General features: G+C 46.2%; 1 protein-coding gene and 1 long non-coding RNA gene across 5 annotated transcripts in view; one reads left to right on the forward strand and one right to left on the reverse strand.

Annotated features, from left to right (window-relative positions):
• Positions 1 to 2,493: 2,493 nt before the first annotated feature.
• On the reverse strand, positions 2,494 to 3,658 carry LOC138850653 (uncharacterized). The gene is made up of 2 exons (XR_011390709.1): positions 3,039 to 3,658; positions 2,494 to 2,757 (listed from the first exon to the last, which is right to left on the reverse strand). It is a non-coding gene; the product is annotated as an uncharacterized lncRNA (long non-coding RNA).
• Positions 3,659 to 3,856: 198 nt separating this feature from the next.
• Positions 3,857 to 20,716, forward strand: part of NRDC (nardilysin convertase) — a 93,192-nt gene continuing 76,332 nt past the window's right edge. For 2 of the 4 annotated variants that reach the window (XM_002715099.5, XM_002715100.5), the window contains exon 1: positions 3,857 to 4,401. In XM_002715099.5, the coding sequence (XP_002715145.1) occupies positions 4,064 to 4,401 (338 nt within the window). In that variant the 5' untranslated portion in view covers positions 3,857 to 4,063. Of the gene's footprint in view, positions 4,402 to 16,967; positions 17,236 to 20,716 lie in introns of those variants that run through there. The other 2 variants (XM_051857772.2, XM_070078514.1) reach the window with 2 other exon arrangements.

Consider the following 20,716-nt stretch of genomic DNA (forward strand, 5'->3'; position numbering starts at 1 on the left):
CCAGCCGCGGCGGCCATTGGAGGGTGAACCAACGGCAAAAGGAAGACCTTTCTCTCTGTCTCTCTCTCTCACTGTCCACTCTGCCTGTCAAAAAAAAAAAAAATTATAATCTTAGGGTCAATGTTGTGGTGCAGCAGGTAAAGCTACCCATCTCATATGGGTGCTGGTTTGAGTCCCAGCTGCTTCACTTCTGATCCAGTTCTCTGCTATGGCCTGGGAAAGCAGTAGATGGCTCAAGCCCTTGGGCCCCTGCACCCGAATGGGAGATCTGGAAGAGGCTCCTGGCTTCGGATCAGCACAGCTCCAGCGGTTGCAGTCATCTGGGGAGTGAACCAGCGGATGGAAGACCACACTCTCTCTGCCTTTGCCTTTCAAATAAATAAAATAAAAATTTTTTTTTTTTTTTGACAGACAGAATGGACAGTGAGAGAGAGGGAGACAGAGAAAAAGGTCTTCCTTTTTCCGTTGGTTCACCCCGCAATGGCTGCTGCGGCCAGCACACTGCAGCCAGTGCATCGTGCAGATCTGAAGCCCAGAGCCAGGTGCTTCTCCTGGTCTCCCATGCGGGTGCAGGGCCCAAGGACTTGAGCCATCCTCCACTGTCCTCCTGGGCCACAGCACAGAGCTGGACTGGAAGAGGAGCAACTGGGACAGAATCTGGCGCCCCGACCGGGACTAGAACCCAGGGTGCCGGTGCCGCAGGCAGAGGATTAGCCTATTGAGCTGCAGCGCCAGCCAATAAAATAAATCTTTAAAAAATTATAATCTTATGCTTTTTTGGAAGCTCAATACCTTTTTAACTTTCTAATATTTAAATTTTCTGTAGAATGGTAATAGGTTAGCTTGGTTCATTCTGAGGAATACTTTTTTTTTTTTTTTTTTTTTTTTGACAGGCAGAGTTAGACTGTGAGAGAGAGAGAAAAGTTTTCCTTCCGTTGGTTCACCTCCCCAAATGGCTGCTATGGCTGGCACGCTGCGCCGATCTGAAGCCAGGAGCCAGGTACTTCCTCCTGGTCTCCCATGCAGGTGCAGGGCCCAAGCACTTGGGCCATCCTCCACTGCCTTCCTGGGCCACAGCAGAGATCTGGATTGGAAGAGGAGCAACTGGGACAGAATCCGGCGCCCTAAATGGAACTAGAACCTGAGGTGCCGGCACCGCAGGCAGAGGATTAGCCAAGTGAGCTGCGGCGCCAGCCTCTGAGGAATACTCTTAAAAATAATTATGAATATTCAAATGAGGGATAGTAATGTTCCAAATTATTATTTTTACTTTTTTAAAATTTTTATTCATTTATTTGAGAGGTAGAGTTATAGACAGAAAGAGGGAGAGACAGCAAGAAAGGTCTTCCACCTGCTGGTTCATTCCCCAGATGGTGGCAATGGACAGAGCTGCACTGATCTGAAGCCAGGAACCAGGGCTGCTTCTGGGTCTGTCACGCAGGTGCTGGGGCCCAAGCACGTGAGCCATCTTCCACCCCTTTCCCAGCTCATAGCAGAAAACTGAATTGGAAGAGGAATAGGTGGGATACAAACCAGCGCCTCTAAGGGGTACTGGTGCTGCTGAATGTACTAAGTAAGCCACAGCACTAGCCCCTCGAATTTTTCTAATTTTTATTACGGGATGGGCATTAGGCCTAGTGGTTAAGAAGCCAGTAATGGTGCCTGAGTCCAGGGGCCAGTGTTGTGGCATAGTGAGTAGAGCTGCCACCTGTGATGGCGGCATCCTATATGGGTGCCAGTTCATGTCCCAGTCATTCCACCTCTGATCCAGCTCCTTGCTAATGGCCTAGGTAAAGCAGCAGCAGATGGCCCAAGTGCTTGGGCACCCGCCACCCACGTGTGAGACCTGGATGACACTCCTGGCTCCTGGCTTTGGCCTGGTTCAGCCCTAGCCATTGTAGTCACTTGGGGGAGTGAACCAGTGAATGGAATCTCTCTCTTTATGTGCCTCTCCCTCTTTGTAACTCTGACATTCAAATAAACAAATCTTTAAAAAAAAAATGCTGAGCCCTATATCATAGTACCTGGGTTCAATGCCCAGCTCTGACTCCTGATTCCAGCTTAATGTTAATGTGGATCCTGGGAGGCAGTAGTGATCTCAAGTGATTTGAGTTCTTGACACCCAAGTGGGAGATCTGGATTGAATTCCTGGCTCCCAGCTTCAGCTCCAGCCAGGGACCATTGAGGGTATTTAAGTAGTTAATCAGTGAATGGGAGTTCGCTCTTTCTCTCCCTCTCAAACTAAAATTTTAAACATAAATAATTTGTGATGAGAGGAGAGAACTAGTAGACAGGAAATCTGTCTCTCTGCCTTACAAATAAACAAAATTTAAAAAAGAGATTCTTGAAAAGATGGGTGGAAACAAGTTGAGATATTTGAACAACACAGTTTATTGTACTTTACTGTCCCAGTTCAGGTTCCATCATTTCCTGCCTTAATCAGTGTACCTCTCCTAATTCTCCTATCCTGCATCATTGTCTCACGGCACTTAATGTGGGGTTTTTTTTGTTTGTTTAGTTTTGTTTTTAAAGATTTATTTATTTATTTGAAAGGCAGAATTACAGGGAGGCAGAGAGAGAGAGAGAGAGAGAGAGAGAGAGAGAGAGAATGAATATATCTTCCATCTGCTGGCTCATTCCACAAATGGCTGCAATAGCCAGGGCTGGGCCAGGAGCTTCTTCTGGGTCTCACGTGGGTGCGGGGGCCCAGTCACTTGGACCATCTTCAGCTGCTTTCCCAGGTGCATCAGCGGGGAGCTAGATCAGAAGTGGAGCCACAGGGACTTGAACTGGTGCCCATATGGGATGCTGGCACTGCAGGTGGCAGTTTAACCTGCTGTGCCACAGCATCCTGGCTTTTGTTTTTTAATCATTTATTTTATTATGCTATTCTTAGTATTAGAATGCAAACTCCACAAAGGCAAAGGTTTTTATTCACGGTCATATTCCATGCCTGGAGCTCAGAAAAGGCCGAGAAAAATTTAGACATAGTAACCATCAATTCTCCATTCACTCATACAAATGCGAGGATCTCTTACCGGATGGTGTCATCACGTTGTATCTTAATGTCAAGTTTGTTTTTGCATTTCATTTGTGTCTATGTCTCAGTTACATTTTAGATGGCCTACTAAAGTGCGCTGCCCAAATACAGACCGGGACAGGACCTGAAGGCCCACCATGCTGTAGCTGCTCGCTAAGTCTGCGCACCTTAATGGCAAGGGTTCTAGTCTGAGATTTTTTTAAAATATTACTTTATTAAAGCGTGAGCACAACCAGGCCGGTCTTTCTGAGGCTTTGAGAGAGGAAAACTCGAGCTCGGCAGGCCATAGGTGGAAAAGTGCATCTACTTGTTCCCGGCGCCCAGCTCCGCTCCGGAGCAGCGTCTATCCGGCGTGGTAGCGAGACTTCCGGCGTTCTCGGCTTTTACGTGCTGAGTCACGGCCCAAGCCGCGCCTAGGGTCTGAGGATGGGGTGCACACAGTATAACGAGTGGGAAAAACAAAACTTCGAAACTCGTCCTCTCCACTCGCTCCTCTGTTTTCTAGGGGTAGCATTTTCCCCTCAGGCGCGCAGCACTGTTCAGCGCCTGCCTCAGACAACTTCCCTGAATACGTCATAAACACCGCGCAGCTGACCAGCGGCCCAGCGCCCTTCTCCCGTCGTCCCTCACGGCACTCTCTCCGCCTCTTACCCCTCGCCCCGCCCACCACATGCTTCGAACTGCTCTCTGGGTGCTCCGAGAATCCAGCCCCGTCCTTTTGGTTCCTCTCCTTCCCTGTTCCCATTGGTTGTTGGCGTGCGCGTAATTGCTTTCTTGCCTCATGATTGGCTAAGATCAGCGTCATCGACAGCCCAAGGGTGGGGGTGGGGGGAATGAGGGAAGTTGGCGTGAGGGAGACCGGATTGGGGGAGGGGTTCAGGCCTGTCCTCCCCAGCGGCTGCGGCAGCACCAGCGCCGGCCTCCGCCGCCTCTGGAACGCGGAGGAGGAGGAGCGGCTGGAGGAGTAGGAGGAGGGGGTGGGCCCTGGGGAGCGGGATGCCCATCGCTGCGGCCGGGTGGTGAATGCTGAGGAGAGTCACGGTTGCTGCAGTGTGTGCCACCGGGAGGAAGTTGTGGCGTGAGGCCGGCCGGGAGCTCGCGGCGCTGTGGAGAATCGAAGCGCGGGGTCGGTGCGAAGACTCTGCCAGACCCTTTCCCACCCGGACCATGCCTGGAAGGAACAAGGCGAAGTCTACCTGCAGCTGCCCCGACTTGCAGCCCAATGGACAGGATCTGGGCGAGAGTGGACGAGTTCCCCGTCTAGGAGCGGATGAATCAGAGGAGGAGGGACGGAGGGGGTCTCTCAGTAATGCCGGAGACCCTGAGATCGTCAAGTCTCCCAGCGACCCCAAGCAGTACCGGTGAGAGAGGAGGCTTGGACAGGGGAGGAGGACAGGCTGCGGCCTCTCTGTGGGGGCCGCGGTCACTTCTTGTCGCCCTGTCTCCCGAAGGAGCAACAGGGCACACTTCCCAGCCCCAGTGCTTCCTTGGAGGTGCTAAAGGCAGTTAGAGGCTTCCATGCGGTGTCAGCTGGGCCAGGGGGAAGTGTTGGGGTGCGTAAGGAATCGGGGAGTCGGAATGGAAGAGCTATTGGAGCACTTTTGACGTTCACTAAAGCAGGACTGGAGGTGGAGAGGGAGGGTGGCTGCGTGGTACTGTGTTATGCGGCAAGGTGGACAGAGTTGGGGGTTTTAATTTTGGAGGAGAGGCGATTTAAGGGTCATACTGTTACTGTCCAGAAATACTTGAGGGGCTGCTAAGCCAGAGGAGAAGCTAGTGGGTGGTAGTTACAGGTGGATGGTGTGGCTTCTGGAAATGACTTTTGTCTCGTAGCAGACCTAAAATGAATGGCTTGTTTCCACGGCTGGTTCTCGAATGATTGAGTGACCTCTTCCAAAACTAGAAAGAGGCCAGTTGGGTGAGTTGGGAAAAACTTGTAAGGTATCTTTTCATCTTGAAATTTTCTACTTTTGGTTTATACAGGAATCCTCTAAACGTCTTGTTGAGTGAGTCCCAGCCCACTGTTTTCCTCAGAGATCCCTTGTTTCATAAAATACCATGAGTACAATGTATGTTAAATGGAGTTCATATTGTCTAACAACTTCTTTTATAAGTTGAAGAAGTTAAAACCCAGAGTTTGCTTCTTGCTGGGAATCACAGGGCTAAATAATAACAAGTGCTGGCAGGAAAACAGGAGCCATATAATACACCCAGCAAGGTTTACTGATTGTTACAAAGTTCTTACTTACTGTTGAGTTGCAAGCTTAAGAAGGATTCTGTTTCTGGATTTGTTACAAGCTCTACAGTGTTAGAGCAGGAGAGAATCTTAGAGATAATTTTTCCTACTCCCCAGCACCCCCATTTGACAGGTGACTGAAATTGAGGTCTAGAAAGATGTTTCACTTGGAGTCTAGAGATTAATGGAACACAACTCTTTGTATTATTTTTACCTGGCTGTCAGGGTCAAGATATCGTTAATCTGTGGGCCCAATTTTCTCCTTTTCTCATCAAAGATGTGTTTGTATTGGTAATATATAAATGAGAATAAGAAGCAAATCTGATAGACTTTTTTACCTTCCAAATTAAATGTTCAATAATGGCTTCAGGTTTTTTTTTCTTTCTATATAAAGTTACATAATAGCTAATTTTTCTGTGTAGGATCCTGTTCTATTTTACATGTACAAGGGTATTTCAGGGTTTAGTAGAAAAAAAGAATTAAAAGATAATGTGCATTTGCTATGAAATTTTTAAAGACTTATTTAAAAGCCTAATTTTTGGTAAATTTATTTCACAAATACTAAGTCTTACCATACCACACACTGAGCTAGCATAAATCTTTTCTAAAATTTGGTCAGAAACAATGTAATGCATTTTTTTTTTTTTGACAGGCAGAGTGGACAGTGAGAGAGAGAGAGACAGAGAGAAAGGTCTTCCTTTGCCGTTGGTTCACCCCCAAATGGCCGCCGCGGCCAGCGCACCACACTGATCCGAAGCCAGGAGCCAGGTGCTTCTCCTGGTCTCCCCTGGGGAGCGGGGCCCAAGGACTTGGGCCATCCTCCACTGCACTCCCGGGCAGAGAGCTGGCCGGGAAGAGGGGCAACCCGGATAGAATCCAGCGCCCCGACCGGAACTAGAACCCGGTGTGCCGGCGCTGCAAGGCAGAGGATTAGCCTATTGAGCTGCGGCGCCGGCCATACATTTCATTCTGGATGATGTCAGAGTTGTTTGACAGTTCTTGCCTTCAGGAAGCTTACAGTGTATTAGAGGGACACAGATAACATTTAAAAATTAAGTGAAATTGGGGCCGGCACCGTGGCTAACTTGGTTAATCCTCTGCCTGCGGCACCGGCACCCTATGTGGACACCGGGTTCTGGTCCTGGTTGCTCCTCTTCCAGTCCAGCTCTCTGCTGTGGCCCAGGAAGGCAGTGGAGGATGGCCCAAGTGCTTGGGCCCTGCACCCACATGGGAGACCAGGAGGAAGCACCTGGCTCCTGGCTTCGGATCGGGGCAGCACGCCAGCCTTAGCAGCCATTTGGGGGTGAACAATGGAAGGAAGACCTTTCTCTCTGTCTCTCTCTCTCTCTCACTGTCTAACTCTGCGTGACAAATAAAAAAAAAAATTAAGTGAAATTAGTGCACTAAAGTTTTACAGTAGCCATAATGGGAGTATGTGCTACATGTATTAAGTAATACAATAAGGACTGGTAAATTTCACCTGAGGAGAAAAAAAGGATTTTCAAAGGGGAGGTTAAAAGGTGTTCTTTGAATAAAATGTTGCATTTCTTTCTGTGGCCTCTGGCAAGTCATTGTCCTTAGTGTCTCAACATTTTAAAATTAGGGGTTCTGTTAGAACAGCAGTAATTTTTTTTTTTTCAGATTACTTACTTAGTTTTGAAGATTTTTATTTATTTATATCAGAGGTAGAACTAAAGAGAGAGAGAGAGAAACAGAAAAGTCTTCTATCTGCTGCTTCACTCTCTGATCCAAAGCCAGGAGCCAGGAGCTTCCTCTGGGTCTGCCATGCAGGTGCAGGGGCCCAAGCACTTGGGCCATCTTCTACTGCTATCCCAGGCCACAGCAGAGAGCTGGATTGGAAGAGAAGCAACCAGAACTTGAACCGGTGCCCATATGGGATGCCGTTGCTGCAGGTGGAGACTTAGCCTACTATACCACAGTGCTGGCCCCTTCATATTATTTAATTGGCAGGGGTTTAGGAGAGACCAACTTTTCCATCCACTGGTTCACTCCTTAAGTGGCTGCAATGGCCAGGTCTGGGCCAGGCTGAAGCCAGGAGCCAGGAACTCCATCCTGGTTTTCACAGGTGTGGCAAGGGCCCTAGTATTTTGGCCATCTTCTGCTGCTTTCTCAGGCATATTATCAGGGAGCTGGATGGGAAGCAAAGGCTCACTGGCACTCCATTATGTAATGCCAGCATGGCAAGCAGGCCTTAACCCACTGTACCACTGTGCCGGCCCCAGCAGTATTTTTCAGTAACTTACTTTCCTTTCAAAAAAGCAGTCTACCTTTACCTGTCTTTTATACTAAAGTTTTGATTGGATTTCTGAAGAAAATATTTTACTTTAAAATAAAGGTAGAGGGGCCTGTGCCATGGCATAGCAGGTTAAGCCACTGCTGGCAGTGCTGGCATCCCATATGGGTATCACTTTGAGTCCCAGCTGCCCCACTTCCAATCCAGATCCCTGCTTATGTGCCTGGGAAAGCAGTGGAAGATGGCCCAAGTACTTGGGTCCCTGCACCGATTGTGGGAGACCCAAAAGAAGCTCCTGGCTTCTGGCTTCGGATTGGCTCAGCTGTGGCCATTGCAGCCATTTGGGGATTGAACCAGTGGATGGAAGACCTCTTCCTGTCTCTCTCTCTCCCTCTCTGTCACTCTGCCTTTCAAATAAATAAAACAAATCTCTTAAAAATAAATGAAATAAAGGCTCCTGGCTTCAGATAGACACAGCTCCAGCCGTTGTGGCCATCTGGGGAGTGAACCAGCGGATGGAATACCTGTCTTTCTCTCTCTCTGCCTCTCCTTCTCTCTGTATGTAACTCTGAGTTTCAAATAAATAAATCTTTTTTTTTTAAAAACATATTTAACAATGTCATGAACTTTTTCTTAGTAAATATATTAAAGACTTATTTATTTATCTGAAAGGCAGAGTAGCAGAAAGAGCTGTCTTCCATCCATGGGTTTGTTCCCCAAATGGCTGCAAAGAGCCAAGGCTGGAGCAAGCCAATGGGAAAAGCCTGAAACTCCATCCGTTCTCCCACATGGGTGGCAGGGCCCAAGCACTTGGGCCATCTTCTGCTGCTTTCCCAGGCATGTTGGCGGGCAGCTGGGTGTAGCCAGGATTTGAACTGGTGCCCACATGGAATACGGGTATCAAGGGCAGCAGTTTAGCCTGCTGTGCCATAACACCAGCCCCTAATTTTTTTTTTTTTTTTTTGACAGGCAGAGTGGACAGTGAGAGAGACAGAGAGAGAAAGGTCTTCCTTTTTGCCGTTGGTTCACCCTTCAATGGCCGCCGCGGCTGGCGCACCGCACTGATCCGAGGGCAGGAGCCAGGTGCTTTTCCTGGTCTCCGATGCGGGTGCAGGGCCCAAGGACTTGGGCCATCCTCCACTGCACTCCCTGGCCATAGCAGAGAGCTGGCCTGGAAGAGGGGCAACCGGGACAGAATCCGGCGCCCCGACCGGGACTAGAACCCGGTGTGCCGGCGCCGCAAGGTGGAGGATTAGCCTAGTGAGCCACGGCGCAGGTCAATTTTTTTTTTTTTTTTTAGATTTATTTATTTGAAAGGCAGAGTTGCAGAGAGGCAGAGGCAAAGAGAGAGAGAAGTCTTTCATTCACTGGTTTACTTTCCAGATGGTCGTAATGGCTGGAGCTGCGCTGATCCGAAGCCAGGAGCCAGGAGCTTCTTCCGGGTCTCCCATGCAGGTGCAGGGGCCCAAGGACTTAGGCCATCTTCCACTGCTTTCCTGGGCCATGGCAGAGAGCTGGATTGGAAATGGAGCAGCCGGGATAAGAACTAGCTCCTGAAAGGTCACCAAAAAATATACCAAACACTGTAGTAAGAGAAAAGGTTTATTGTCGGATGGAAGAAACACAACAGGCGGCTACCCCATGCACGAGAGAACAGCAGCCTGTACTAGAACAGGTCTTATGTATCTGCAGAAGTAAGGAAGTGGGAGCAGCAAATCCTGTTAAGGTGTGAGTGGAGCTGACACTTGTGATTGAGCCGTTTGGTCACCTGACTTCTAGTAAGCCAGGCAGGGCTTTGAAGGACAGTACCGTTTTATTAACAACACCCATATGTGATGCCAGTACTGTAGGTGGCAGCTTTACCTGCTATGCCACAGCACCAGCCTCCACAAATGTTTCTAACACATTTTATTTCTGCCATAATCTAATCATTGCCATTTTATAGGCTACTTGAATTATCAAACTTTCTTTACCTTAGAAGCCTGTTTATTTCATGTGAATTATTAAGGTGTGGGCCTAATCATAATAGTTTTAGTAGATAAATAGGATAACTCTGGTTACCTTGTCTGTTTCTAGAATAGTACCTGATTGGAAGACAGGGAGACAAAATATAGTTTATTCTATGACTTCCACTCTGACATAGGTTTTATTTATCATATAGATTCCCAGAATGAGGAGAATCATTAAGTATATCCAATTCAAAGGAAACTGAGGAGGTTATAGTACCTTTCTTATTTTTTTGTGACTGGAGCAGAATTATACTTTTCAGAAAGGTTGGAAGTGGACGGTAGTTCAGGAAGTTTACTTGATCTTCTGGATATGTTTTTAGAGAGATGTGAGTGTGTGTGTTTGTAGGATTTTTTTTTTTTTTAAGTTTAACTTAAAAATAGTACTTACTTATTTGAAAGGCAGAGAGAGACAGAGCCTTGCATTTCTGGTTCACTTCCCAAAAGGCTGCAACATACAGGTCTGAGCCAGGCCAAAACCAGGGTTCTGGGACTCAATTCATATCTACCACATAGGTGGCAGAGATCTAACTATTTGAATCATCACCTGCTGCCCCTTTAGGGTATGCATAAACTGGAACCAGAAGGAGAGTTGAGACTTGAAGTCAGGCACTCTGATATAGGATGTGGATGCCTTAAGCGATGTCTTAACTGCTGTGTCAAGTGCCGGCACTGCAAGGCGGAGGATTAGCCTATTGAGCCGTGGTGCGGCCTATCTTTTTTTTTGTTGTTGTTAAGATCCATTTTAGGGTGGTACCACAGCTTACTAGGCTAGTTCTCCACCTGCCTCGCTGGCACTGTGAGTTCTAGTCCCGGTCAGGGCGCTGGTTCTGTCCTGGTTGCTCCTCTTCCAGTCCAGCTCTCTGCTGTGGCCCAGGAAGGCAGTGGAGGATGGCCCAAGTACTTGGGCCCTGCACCCACATGGGAGACCAGGAGGAAGCACCTGGCTCCTGGCTTCAGATCGGCGCAGCCCACTGGCCGTAGCAGCCATTTGGGGGGTGAATCAACAGAAGGAAGACCTTTCTCTCTGTCTCTCTCTCTCTCTCACTGTCTAACTCTGCCTGTCAAAAAAGATCCATTTTATTTATTTGAAAGACTGAGTTACAGAGAGGTAGAGACAGAGAGAAATCTTCCATCCGTTGGTTCATTCCCCAAGTGGCCACAACAGCCAGAGCTGAGCCGATCCAAAACTAGCTTCTTCCAGGTCTCCTGTGCAGATCCAGGGGCCTAAGAACTTGAACCATCCTCCTCTGCTCTCAGGCTCATTAACAGGGAGCTAGATTAGAAGTGGAGCAGCTGGGACTCAAACCAGTGCCCACATGGGATGCCAGCACTGCAGGCCAAGACTTTAACCTGCTGCACCACAGCCCCAGCCCTCTATCTTAAATTCTTAATTATGTAGCTTCATTTTCATCTTCTCTTGCACTGTTTTCATGTTTTCTTTCTTGGTACTTATTTTCCCTACATTTTGGTCTTTGTCTTGTAAATTCAAGTGTGAAAATTCTCTGTGAATCTTTCCTGACTCCTCTTCAATCTTGCCTAAGTTTTACTGTCTTTTCTCTCTATTATGCTACGATTTTTGAAGGGACTTTGTATCTTTGAGTCATTGTATGTCTTCTCTGCTGTTACTAATAAATGAACTGTCATATCTAAGACCCATCTGTCTACTTGTTCACTGGGCCCATTACTTCTTGTGTTTAAGGTTCTGTTAGGTATTTTATCAGTCATTCTTCTTTCATTCTGCATCATCACTTTTCCCTTTTTACTGGATCATTCCCACGAACATAGAAATATGCTGTGATTGTTGCCATCTGCAGGAGAAAATTGTCATTTAATATTCCTTTTGAGCTGTCTTCTTCCAGTTATTTAATTTCTTGGCTTATTTTATAGCAAAATATATTAAAAGAATTGTCTGTAGGGGGGCCAGTGTTGTGCATGGTGGGTTAAGCTGCTGCTTATGATACTGGCGTCCAATATTGGAGTGCCAGTTTTAGTCCTGGCTGTTCTACTTTTGATCCAGTTCCCTACTAATGCACCTTGGCAGGCAATGGATGGTGGCCCAGGTACTTGGGTCCCTGGTACCCTTGGGGGAGACAGGATGAACTTCGTGGCTCCTGGCTTTGGCCTGGCCCAGACCTGACTAATGTGGTAATTTGGGAAAAATGGACCAGTGGATAGAAGATCTCACCATCCCCCATCCTGTCACTTTTTTTTTTCTTTTTTTTAAGATTTATTTACTTATTTGAAAGGTAGAGTTAGAGAGAGGAAGAGAGAGAGTGAGAGATCTTCCATCTGTGGATTCTCTCCCCAAATGGCCACAACGACTAAGACTGAACTATGACAAAGCCAGGAGCCAGGAGCTTCTTCCGGGTCTCCCATGTGGGTGGCAGGGGCCCAAGGACTTGAGCCATCCTCCACTGCTTTCCCAGACACGTTAACAGGGAGCTGAATCAGAAGTGGAGCAGCCAAGACATGTACCAGAGCCCATACGGTATGTTGGTATCCCAAGCAGTGGTTTAACTCACTATACCACAGTGCTGGCCTCGTGTAGCCTTTTTATTTAAAATTTTTTTTATTTCTGTAAAGGGAGCAAGTTTTTCATGTGTTTCATATGTACACTTTTTTTAAAAAAGGTTTATTTAAAAGGCAGAGTTTAGGCCGGCGCCGCGGCTCACTAGGCTAATCCTCCGCCTAGCGGCGCCGGCACACCGGGTTCTAGTCCCGGTTGGGGCGCCGGATTCTGTCCCGGTTGCCCCTCTTCCAGGCCAGCCCTCTGCTGTGGCCCGGGAGTGCAGTGGAGGATGGCCCAGGTGCTTGGGCCCTGCACCCCATGGGAGACCAGGAAAAGCACCTGGCTCCTGGCTCCTGCCATCGGATCGGTGCGGTGCGCCGGCCGCGGCGGCCATTGGAGGGTGAACCAACGGCAAAGGAAGACCTTTCTCTCTGTCTCTCTCTCTCACTGTCCACTCTGCCTGTCAAAAAAAAAAAAAAAAAAAAAAAAAAAAAAGGCAGAGTTTATTGGGGGAAGGGGAGAGAAAGAGAGAGAGAGAAATCTTCCATCTGCTGGTTCACTCCCCAGATGGCCACAGTAGCTGGACCTGGGCCAGTCTGAAGCCAGGAGCCAGGAGCCTCTTCTGGGCCTCCCAGATGACTGCTTGGGCCATCTTCTGCTGCTTTCATAGGCACATTAGCTTGGAAGTGGAGCACTCAAATTGGTTTCTACATAGGATGCTGGTTCCTGCTACGCCATAGTGTCCCGTATCCCTAGCTTTGCCTTTAAATAAACAAATTTTTTAATAAGATTATTTATTTGAAAGTCAGAGTTACAGAGAGGCAGAAGCTGAGAGAGAGATATCTTCCATCTGCTGGTTCACTCCTCAGATGGCTGCAATGACTGGAGCTGTACCATTCTGAAGCGGAGCCAGGAGCTTCTTCCGGGTCTCCCATGTGGGTACAGGAGCCCAAGAACCTGGACCATCTTCTGCTTTCCCAGGCCATAGTAGAGAGCTGGATTGGAAGTGGAGCAGCCGGGACTTGAACCGGCGCCCATATGGGATGCCAGTACTGCAGGTGGCGGCTTTACCTGCTATGCCAAAGTGCTGGCCCTAACAAATGTTTTTTAAATGTTTCATATAACTGTGTGCTGGGTGATATCATAGGATATAACCATGAAGAAAAAACCCTTTAAAGACATAAAGTAATGACAAATGGTATGAATAAGGTGAAATCATAATAAAAGCAGATATTTACTGGGGTGCTATTTTATGATGTGTGATTAAAGAAGTCATTTCGGAAAAGAAAACATTTCAGCAAAGACTTAAGGGAGGAATGCAAGTAATGGATCTGGGGCAAGAGCCTTTAGGGCCAGATGAACAGAAAGAACAATGACCCTGTCCTGAGAGTCTCTGGAATGTTTAAAAAAACCACAGTGAGTGAAGTCATTTGGGAAGAGTGGTAGAAAGAACATTGGAGAGATGGTGGTGGGCCAGATTATCTAGAGCCTTACAGGACATGGTAAGGATTTTGGATTTTATTCCACGTTTATGATAGGAAGCTCCATTGGTGGTTTTTGAAGAGGGAAATGGCCCTGTATTAGTTTGCTAGGACTGCCATAACAAAATACCACAGACAGGTGGCTTAAACCACAGAAACTTATTTTCTCACAATCCTGGGCACTAGAACCAAGATCAAGGTGTCAGCAGTTTTGGTTTCTTCTGAGTCCTCATCCTCGCTGTCTTTTTAATATTTCCTCACATGATCTTGCTTCTGTACACATATTTTTGACATTTCTTTGTGTATCCAAATTTCCTTTTTTTATGAAGATACAAGTGAGATTGGATCAAGGCCAACCCTAATCACCTCTTAAAATATTTATCTATTTGAAAAACAGGGCAACAGAGAGAGAAAAAGAGAGATTGAGATCTTTCATTCCCTGGTTCACTCCCCAAAGAACCGGACTGGTCCAGCACAAAACCAGGAGCCATGAACTCTATCTGGGTCTCTGATGTGGATTGGAAATGGAGCAACTGGGACTTGAACCAGTATCACAGGTTTCTTCTTTACCTGCTGTGCCACAACACCAGCCCCTCCTAATCACCTCTTTAGAGGCTCTGCCTCCAAATAAATTCATATTTTGTGGTAGTAGACTTTAAGCTTCAACATATGAATTTTTGGGGGAATGCAGTTCAGCTCATTACCAGACTAATATGCTTTATACAGGCTGCTGAGAGTAGACTTGAGATATATGTTATGGCAGATATGCTGGAGTATTGAGGTTAGAATGGAAATTGGGAGACTGGTTAGGAGAGGAGTTGTAATGACTGCACGGACTAAGGAAATAGCCGTGGTGTTGGGAAGATTTGTGATTTATTTTGAAAATAGAATATATGACATAGTAGGTAAAGCTAAAGCTGCTGCCTGTGATGCCAGCATCCCATATGGACGCTGGTTCTAGGCCCAGCTGCTCTACTTCCTGTCTGGTTCCCTGCTAATGTGCCTAGGAAAGCAGTGCAAGATGACTGAAATGCTTGGGCCGCTGTCCCCACCTGGGACACGCAGATGAAACTCCTGGCTTCAGCCTGGCTCAGCTCCATCTGTTGCAGCCATTCGGATGAAAGCCAGTGGATGAAAGATATCTCTCTGTCTCTGTCTCTCTCTGTAACTCTTTCAAATAAATAAATAAATACATCTTAAAAGAGAATGTGTAAAATTATTTTGAAAGTAGAATACCTTTAGATAAAAAAAAATACATTACAAGGGCTAAATAGAATTTCTTTCCCCTGACTCTCCCTACCCCACAACCATCTTGACATTCAGGCTACCTCAAATTCTGTGCTATGGTCGGATTTAGTTTGTTCTTCAAAGTTACTTGTGTTGTAAGCTTGGTCCCCAGTGTAATGGTGTTGAAAGGTAGTAAGACCTTTAAGAAGCTCCTGGCTCCTGGCTTTGGATTGGCGCAGCTCTAGCCGTTGCGGCCAACTGGGGAGTGAACCATCAGATGGAAGACTCTCTCTCTCTCTCTCTCTCTCTCTCTCTCTGTAACACTTTCAAATAAATAAATCAATCTTAAAAAAAAAAAAAAAAAGAGCGAGCCGCTGTCTTGCTTCCTCATTGTCCATGTAACTGTCCTCTCTCACATGTGCTTTTGCCATGTGGTGCCATGCACCATGTTGTGAGATAGCCAGAAGGCCCTCACCAGAAGCTGACACTGGCTGACACTACATTCTTGGACTTCCAGAACTATGAGCAAAATGCAAGTAAACCTACTTTCCTTAAAAAGTACCCAGTCTCAGGTATTTTACTGTAGCAGCAAAAAGTGGATTAAAACACTTGCTTCTCCAAGAATTTGCATCACTTAAGATTCATCATAGAATTTTACTTCTGGACAGAATATTCACACTCGGGAAAAACTGTTTGATTTTAACTTGTACTGTAGCTGTTTAGTTGTGTAAGGGAGAATAAGAATTTTTTATTCAGTCCTTGTAAGTTCTTAGTTGAAATGGACTTCTGTAGAAAAAGACAGTTCAGGGGCTGGCATTTTGGTGTAGGGTAGCCGGAAAAGCCACCACCTGTGACGTCAGCATCCCATATAGGCACTGGTTCAGGCTGCTCCACTTCCAATCCAGCTCCCTGCTAATGTGCCTCGGAAAACAGTGGAAGATGGCCTAAGTGCTTTGTCCCCTTCCACCCCTAAGGGAGACCCCAAAGAAGCTCCTGGTACCTGGCTTTGGACTGGCAGGTTGGTGCAGCTCTGGCTGTTGTGGCCATATGGGTGTTTCTCTGTCTCTCCCTCTCTCTTTCTATAAGCTCTGCCTTTCACGTAAGTTTTTTTAAAAAAGAAAATTAATGAGAAAAACAAGCATAAATTTATTCATATATATTTTATATGAGACTACTTCAGAGTTTGTAGAAAATGGAATTAGAAGATACATTGGTACAAAAATTTTTTGAAATCTGTACATGCAAAGGATCTTCAAAAAGTTACTTGAAAATTCATATTGTGAAAAAAATTGCCTGAACCTCAAATTTTTTTGTGTGTGAAGAAAAAAAATTACCTTTTAATTTCATCTTTCTGTGAACTTTTTGAAGTTCATGTATGGGAGCTACCTGCAGAATGAATAACTTTGAGTTGGCTTTAAATTCCAGCTTACACAGCATCTTCAACAAAGAACAGTAAATTTTTAGAAAAATGACAAAGGAAAAGGATTTTAAGTTTCTAGAAATGGCAACATGTGGAAAAGCAAATAAATGACAAAGATCACCTAGAAAGGCTTGTTAAAGTAGGTTCTTCTGGTGCCATCTCCAGGTGAATAAGGATCTAAAATTGGCTTAACTGGTTAATTTGTGTTCTCCCTGGTGGAAATGAGGTGAGCTGGTAATTTTGTAGATTTATGTTCTGCTTTTAGGCAAACAGAAGGAAGACGGAGATCTTTCCTTTATCTGCCTCTTTTTAATTGCCTTCAGTTCAACAATTTTTACGCCGAAAGGGCGTATTTTAGGATGGCATTTTCTGATCTTCTGTAGTTGATTATTTGACACAGAGGAAGTTAGCCTGACTAGCTAAGTTATTTCTGAATGAAGTTCTTTAATTGTCATTTTAGAAACTTCTGAGACTGTAATATCTGACATATGCAAAAGAAAAATGAAACTTTTGTTAGTGATGTGTAAGAAATCTAAAATGAAACATATCCCTCAGAACTAGAATCTATTCTTTGTTCTTTGTCATCCTGTCCCTGTCATGTTCCTCATTCTGTATCCTCCCATGTTGCCCTCCACTCCAACTATTCTGAATGCTGTTTATTAATCCTTTGCTTTAAAACATTTTTGTCATAATAAATATAAATGTTCTAGCTTTGTATGAATAGTATTCATATGGTGTATAGTTTTCTGTGACTTGCTTTTTGGCACTATTTTTTTTTTTTTTGAAAGGCAGAGTTAGTGAGAGAGACAGAGAGAAAGGTCTTCCTTTCGTTGGTTCACCCCCCAAATGGCTGTCATGCCCCGCGCGCAGCGCTGATCTGAAACCAGGAGCCAGGTGCTTCCTCCTGGTCTCCTGTTCGGGTGCAGGGCCCAAGAACTTGGGCCATCCTCCGTTGCCCTCCCGGGCCACAGCAGAGAGCTGGACTGGAAGAGGAGCAACCGCGACTAGAACCTGGCGCCCATATGGGATGCTGGCACTGCAAGGCGGAGGATTAACCAAGTGAGTCACGGCACTGGCCCCCTGTCGCTATGTTTTAAAGATTAACTAATGTAACAGCTTGTTGCCGAATTATACATTTCCCTGTTTTATATTACGTTGTGTGAAAAAATTCTGTTGTGTGACTGTGCTTCAGTTTTTCCACCCTACTGTTGATACTTAGATTGTTTCCAGTTTAATTAATAATTGATCTCATTATCCTGAGTGTCTCCCTACTCTTTCTTTCATTTACTTGTTTATTTGAAAGACAGAGTGAGAGAGAAAGATCTTCCATACACTGGTTCACTCCCCAAATGGCCACAATGACCAGGGCTGGGCCAGGCTGAAGTCAAGAGCCAGGAGTTTCTTCTAGGTCCAGCATGTGGATATTGGGGCTCCAGAACTTGGGCAATTCTCTGCTTTCCCAGGTGTGTTAGTGGGGAGCTGGATCTGAATGGACCAACTGGGACTCAAACCAATGCCCATATGGGATGCAAGGGCTATAGGCTATAGTTTAATACATTGAGCCACAGCACTGGTCCCTCTCTTTAATCTATTTATTGATTGGAGCTTAAGCTTTCTCTAGGCTTTCTTGGAAAGAACCACCAGTTTCTTTCTTTTCTTTCTTTCTTTTTTCTTTTTTTTTTTTTTTGACAAGCAGAGATAGACAGTGAGAGAGAGAGAGAGAGAGAGAAAGGTCTTCCTTTCGTTGGTTCACCCCCCAAATGGCCGCTACGGCTGGCGCACTGCACTGATCCAAAGCCAGGAGCCAGGTACTTCCTCCTGGTCTCCCATGCAGGTGCAGGGCCCAAGCACTTGGGCCATCCTCCACTGCCTTCCTGGGCCACAGCAGAGAGCTGGACTAGAAGAGGAGCGACCGGGACAGAACTGGCGCCCCAAGAACCAGTTTCTTATTACATGTATGTAGGCCTGTGGTTCCCTTTGATCTTTTCTCCATTAAGCTGATAAAATTTTCACATTCCAGTAATTTCTAAAAATGTCTCATCTGTTCATAGTTTCCTTTCCTGTTTTCTAAATCTTTTGTGGGGTCTGTGCTGTGGTGCAGTGGGTTGAAGTCCTGGCCTGAAGCGCAGGCATCCCATATGGGTGCTGGTTTGAGACCCGGCTGGTCTACTTCCTATCCGGATCTCTTCTATGGCCTGGGAAAACAGTAGAGGATGGCCCAGGTCCTTGGGCCCCTGCACCCACGTGGGAGACACAGAGGAAGCTCCTGCCTCCTGGCTTCCGACTGGCACTGCTCTGGCCATTGCGGCCAATTGGGGAGTGAACTAGCGGATGGAAGATCTCTCTCTCTCTCTCTTTCTGCCTCTTTTCTCTATGTGTAACTCTGACTTCCACATAAATAAATAAATGTTAAAGAAGTGGAGCAGCCTGGACTCGAACCATCGTCCATATGGGATGCCGTCACTGCAAAGGTGGTAGCTTTACCTGCTGTATCATTTCTTACCTCTTTTTTTTTTTTTTTGACAGGCAGAGTGGACAGGGAGAGAGAGAGACAGAGAGAAAGGTCTTCCTTTTGCCGTTGGTTCACCCTCCAGTGGCCGCCGCGGCTGGCGCGCTGTGGCCGGCGCACCGTAGCCGGCGCACTGCGCTGATCCGATGGCAGGAGACAGGTGCTTCTCCTGGTCTCCCATGGGGTGCAGGGCCCAAGGACTTGGGCCATCCTCCACTGCACTCCCGGGCCACAGCAGAGAGCTGGCCTGGAAGAGGGGCAACCGGGACAGAATCTGGTGCCCCAACCGGGACCAGAACCTGGTGTGCTGGCGCCGCAAGGTGGAGGATTAGCCTAGTGAGCCTTCTTACCTCTTTTTGCATGCTAATCTTCCCAGTTTCTGCTGTCTAACTCCTTTTTTCATCTCTAAGACTTGAATTAAGTGTCCTTTTCTACAGGCTTTCCCTGTCTGCATCCTTCTAACATTATTTCTTTGTTTCTGTCATTCAGGATCATACTGGTTTAATGATTTCATTACTTGAGAGTGAGTACCTGATCTTAAGGGCTGTGTGTGTTGTTTTTTTTTTTTTAAGATTTATTTTATTTATATGAAAGGCAGAGTTAGAAAAGAAGAGATGGATAGATCTTTTATCCGCTGGTTCTCTCCTCAAATGTCTAAAGCCAGAAGGCAGGAGCTTTTTCCAGGTCTCCCACATGAGTGGCAGAAGCCCAAGCACTTGGGCCATCTGTTGTCTTCCAGGTGCATTAGCAGGGAGCTGGACTGGATGGAAGTGGAGCAGCCGGGATCAAACCAGAGCCCATATGGGATGCCAGAATGGCAAATGGTGGCTTTACCTGCTATGCCACAACATCAGCCCTTAGGACTGTGGTTTTGTTTCTTAATGTAGCACAGTATCTGATATATAAAATATACTAAATGAATGGTTGTTGAATAAATACATGAAGGAATTAGTATAGAAGGGAACATTGTGTGGTAAATACCTAATCATCAAGCTGACACAGTCATTTTACTAAATAAGAATTCTCTTCCTTTGAGTAGGTGGTAGGACCTTTATGAAGCTGAAGAAAAAGAATAATCTTTCTGCAGGGCTACTAGTCTGAAGGATTTAGTTTTCTTAGAGGTGTAACTATTTCTGTAGTTGTAGCTTTGGATACTGATACAATGTTAATAGAAGATAGAATCACCAGGATTTAAGTTTATATGATTCTTGCTTTAATATGTAAGCTAGCATGACCCGTCTGTATGTTGAGGAATAGACTTTTCTTAAGCTAAGTCTTCTGGTATGGTAGAGTGTTTAAGTACTTACACATGAAAAAATAGTAAGGAATGCCAAATGCTGTGCTTATTGTGTGTATTTAACTTCTGAGATGTGTGTTTTATGTTTTGTTTTAAAATTTTTAAACTTTATTTTTTTATTCATTTGAAAGACTAAGAGACAGACAGACACACACACACACACACACACACACACAAAGATGGAGGGAAAGGAGGGGAGAGGTAAAGAGAGAGATATTGATTGATCTTCTATCCTTTGGCTTACTTCCTAGATGTCTGCAACAGCTGGAGCTGGGTCCAGTCAAAGCCGGGAGCCTGGAATTTAATCTGAGTCTCCCAAGTGGGTGGCAGGGACATAAACGCTCAGACTATCATCTGTTGCTTCATAGGGTGTATACTGGCAGGAAGCTGGGATTAGAGCAGAGCTGGGAATTGAGTCCAGGCACTCTGATAGGACACGTAGGTGTGCAAACTGGTTTCTTAACCACTAGAACAGGTATTCTTTTTTTTTTTCTTTTGGACAGGCAGAGTGGACAGGGAGAGAGAGAGACAGAGAGGTCTTCCTTTGCCATTGGTTCACCCTCCAATGGCCGCCACAGCCAGTGCGCTGCGGCCGGCGCACCATGCTGATCCGATGGCAGGAGCCAGGTACTTATCCTGGTCTCCCATGGGGTGCAGGGCCCAAGGACTTGGGCCATCCTCCACTGCACTCCCGGGCCACAGCAGAGAGCTGGCCTGGAAGAGGGGCAACCAGG

Source organism: Oryctolagus cuniculus, chromosome 7 (assembly GCF_964237555.1).
Source record: "Oryctolagus cuniculus chromosome 7, mOryCun1.1, whole genome shotgun sequence".
Classification (NCBI taxonomy): domain Eukaryota; kingdom Metazoa; phylum Chordata; class Mammalia; order Lagomorpha; family Leporidae; genus Oryctolagus; species Oryctolagus cuniculus.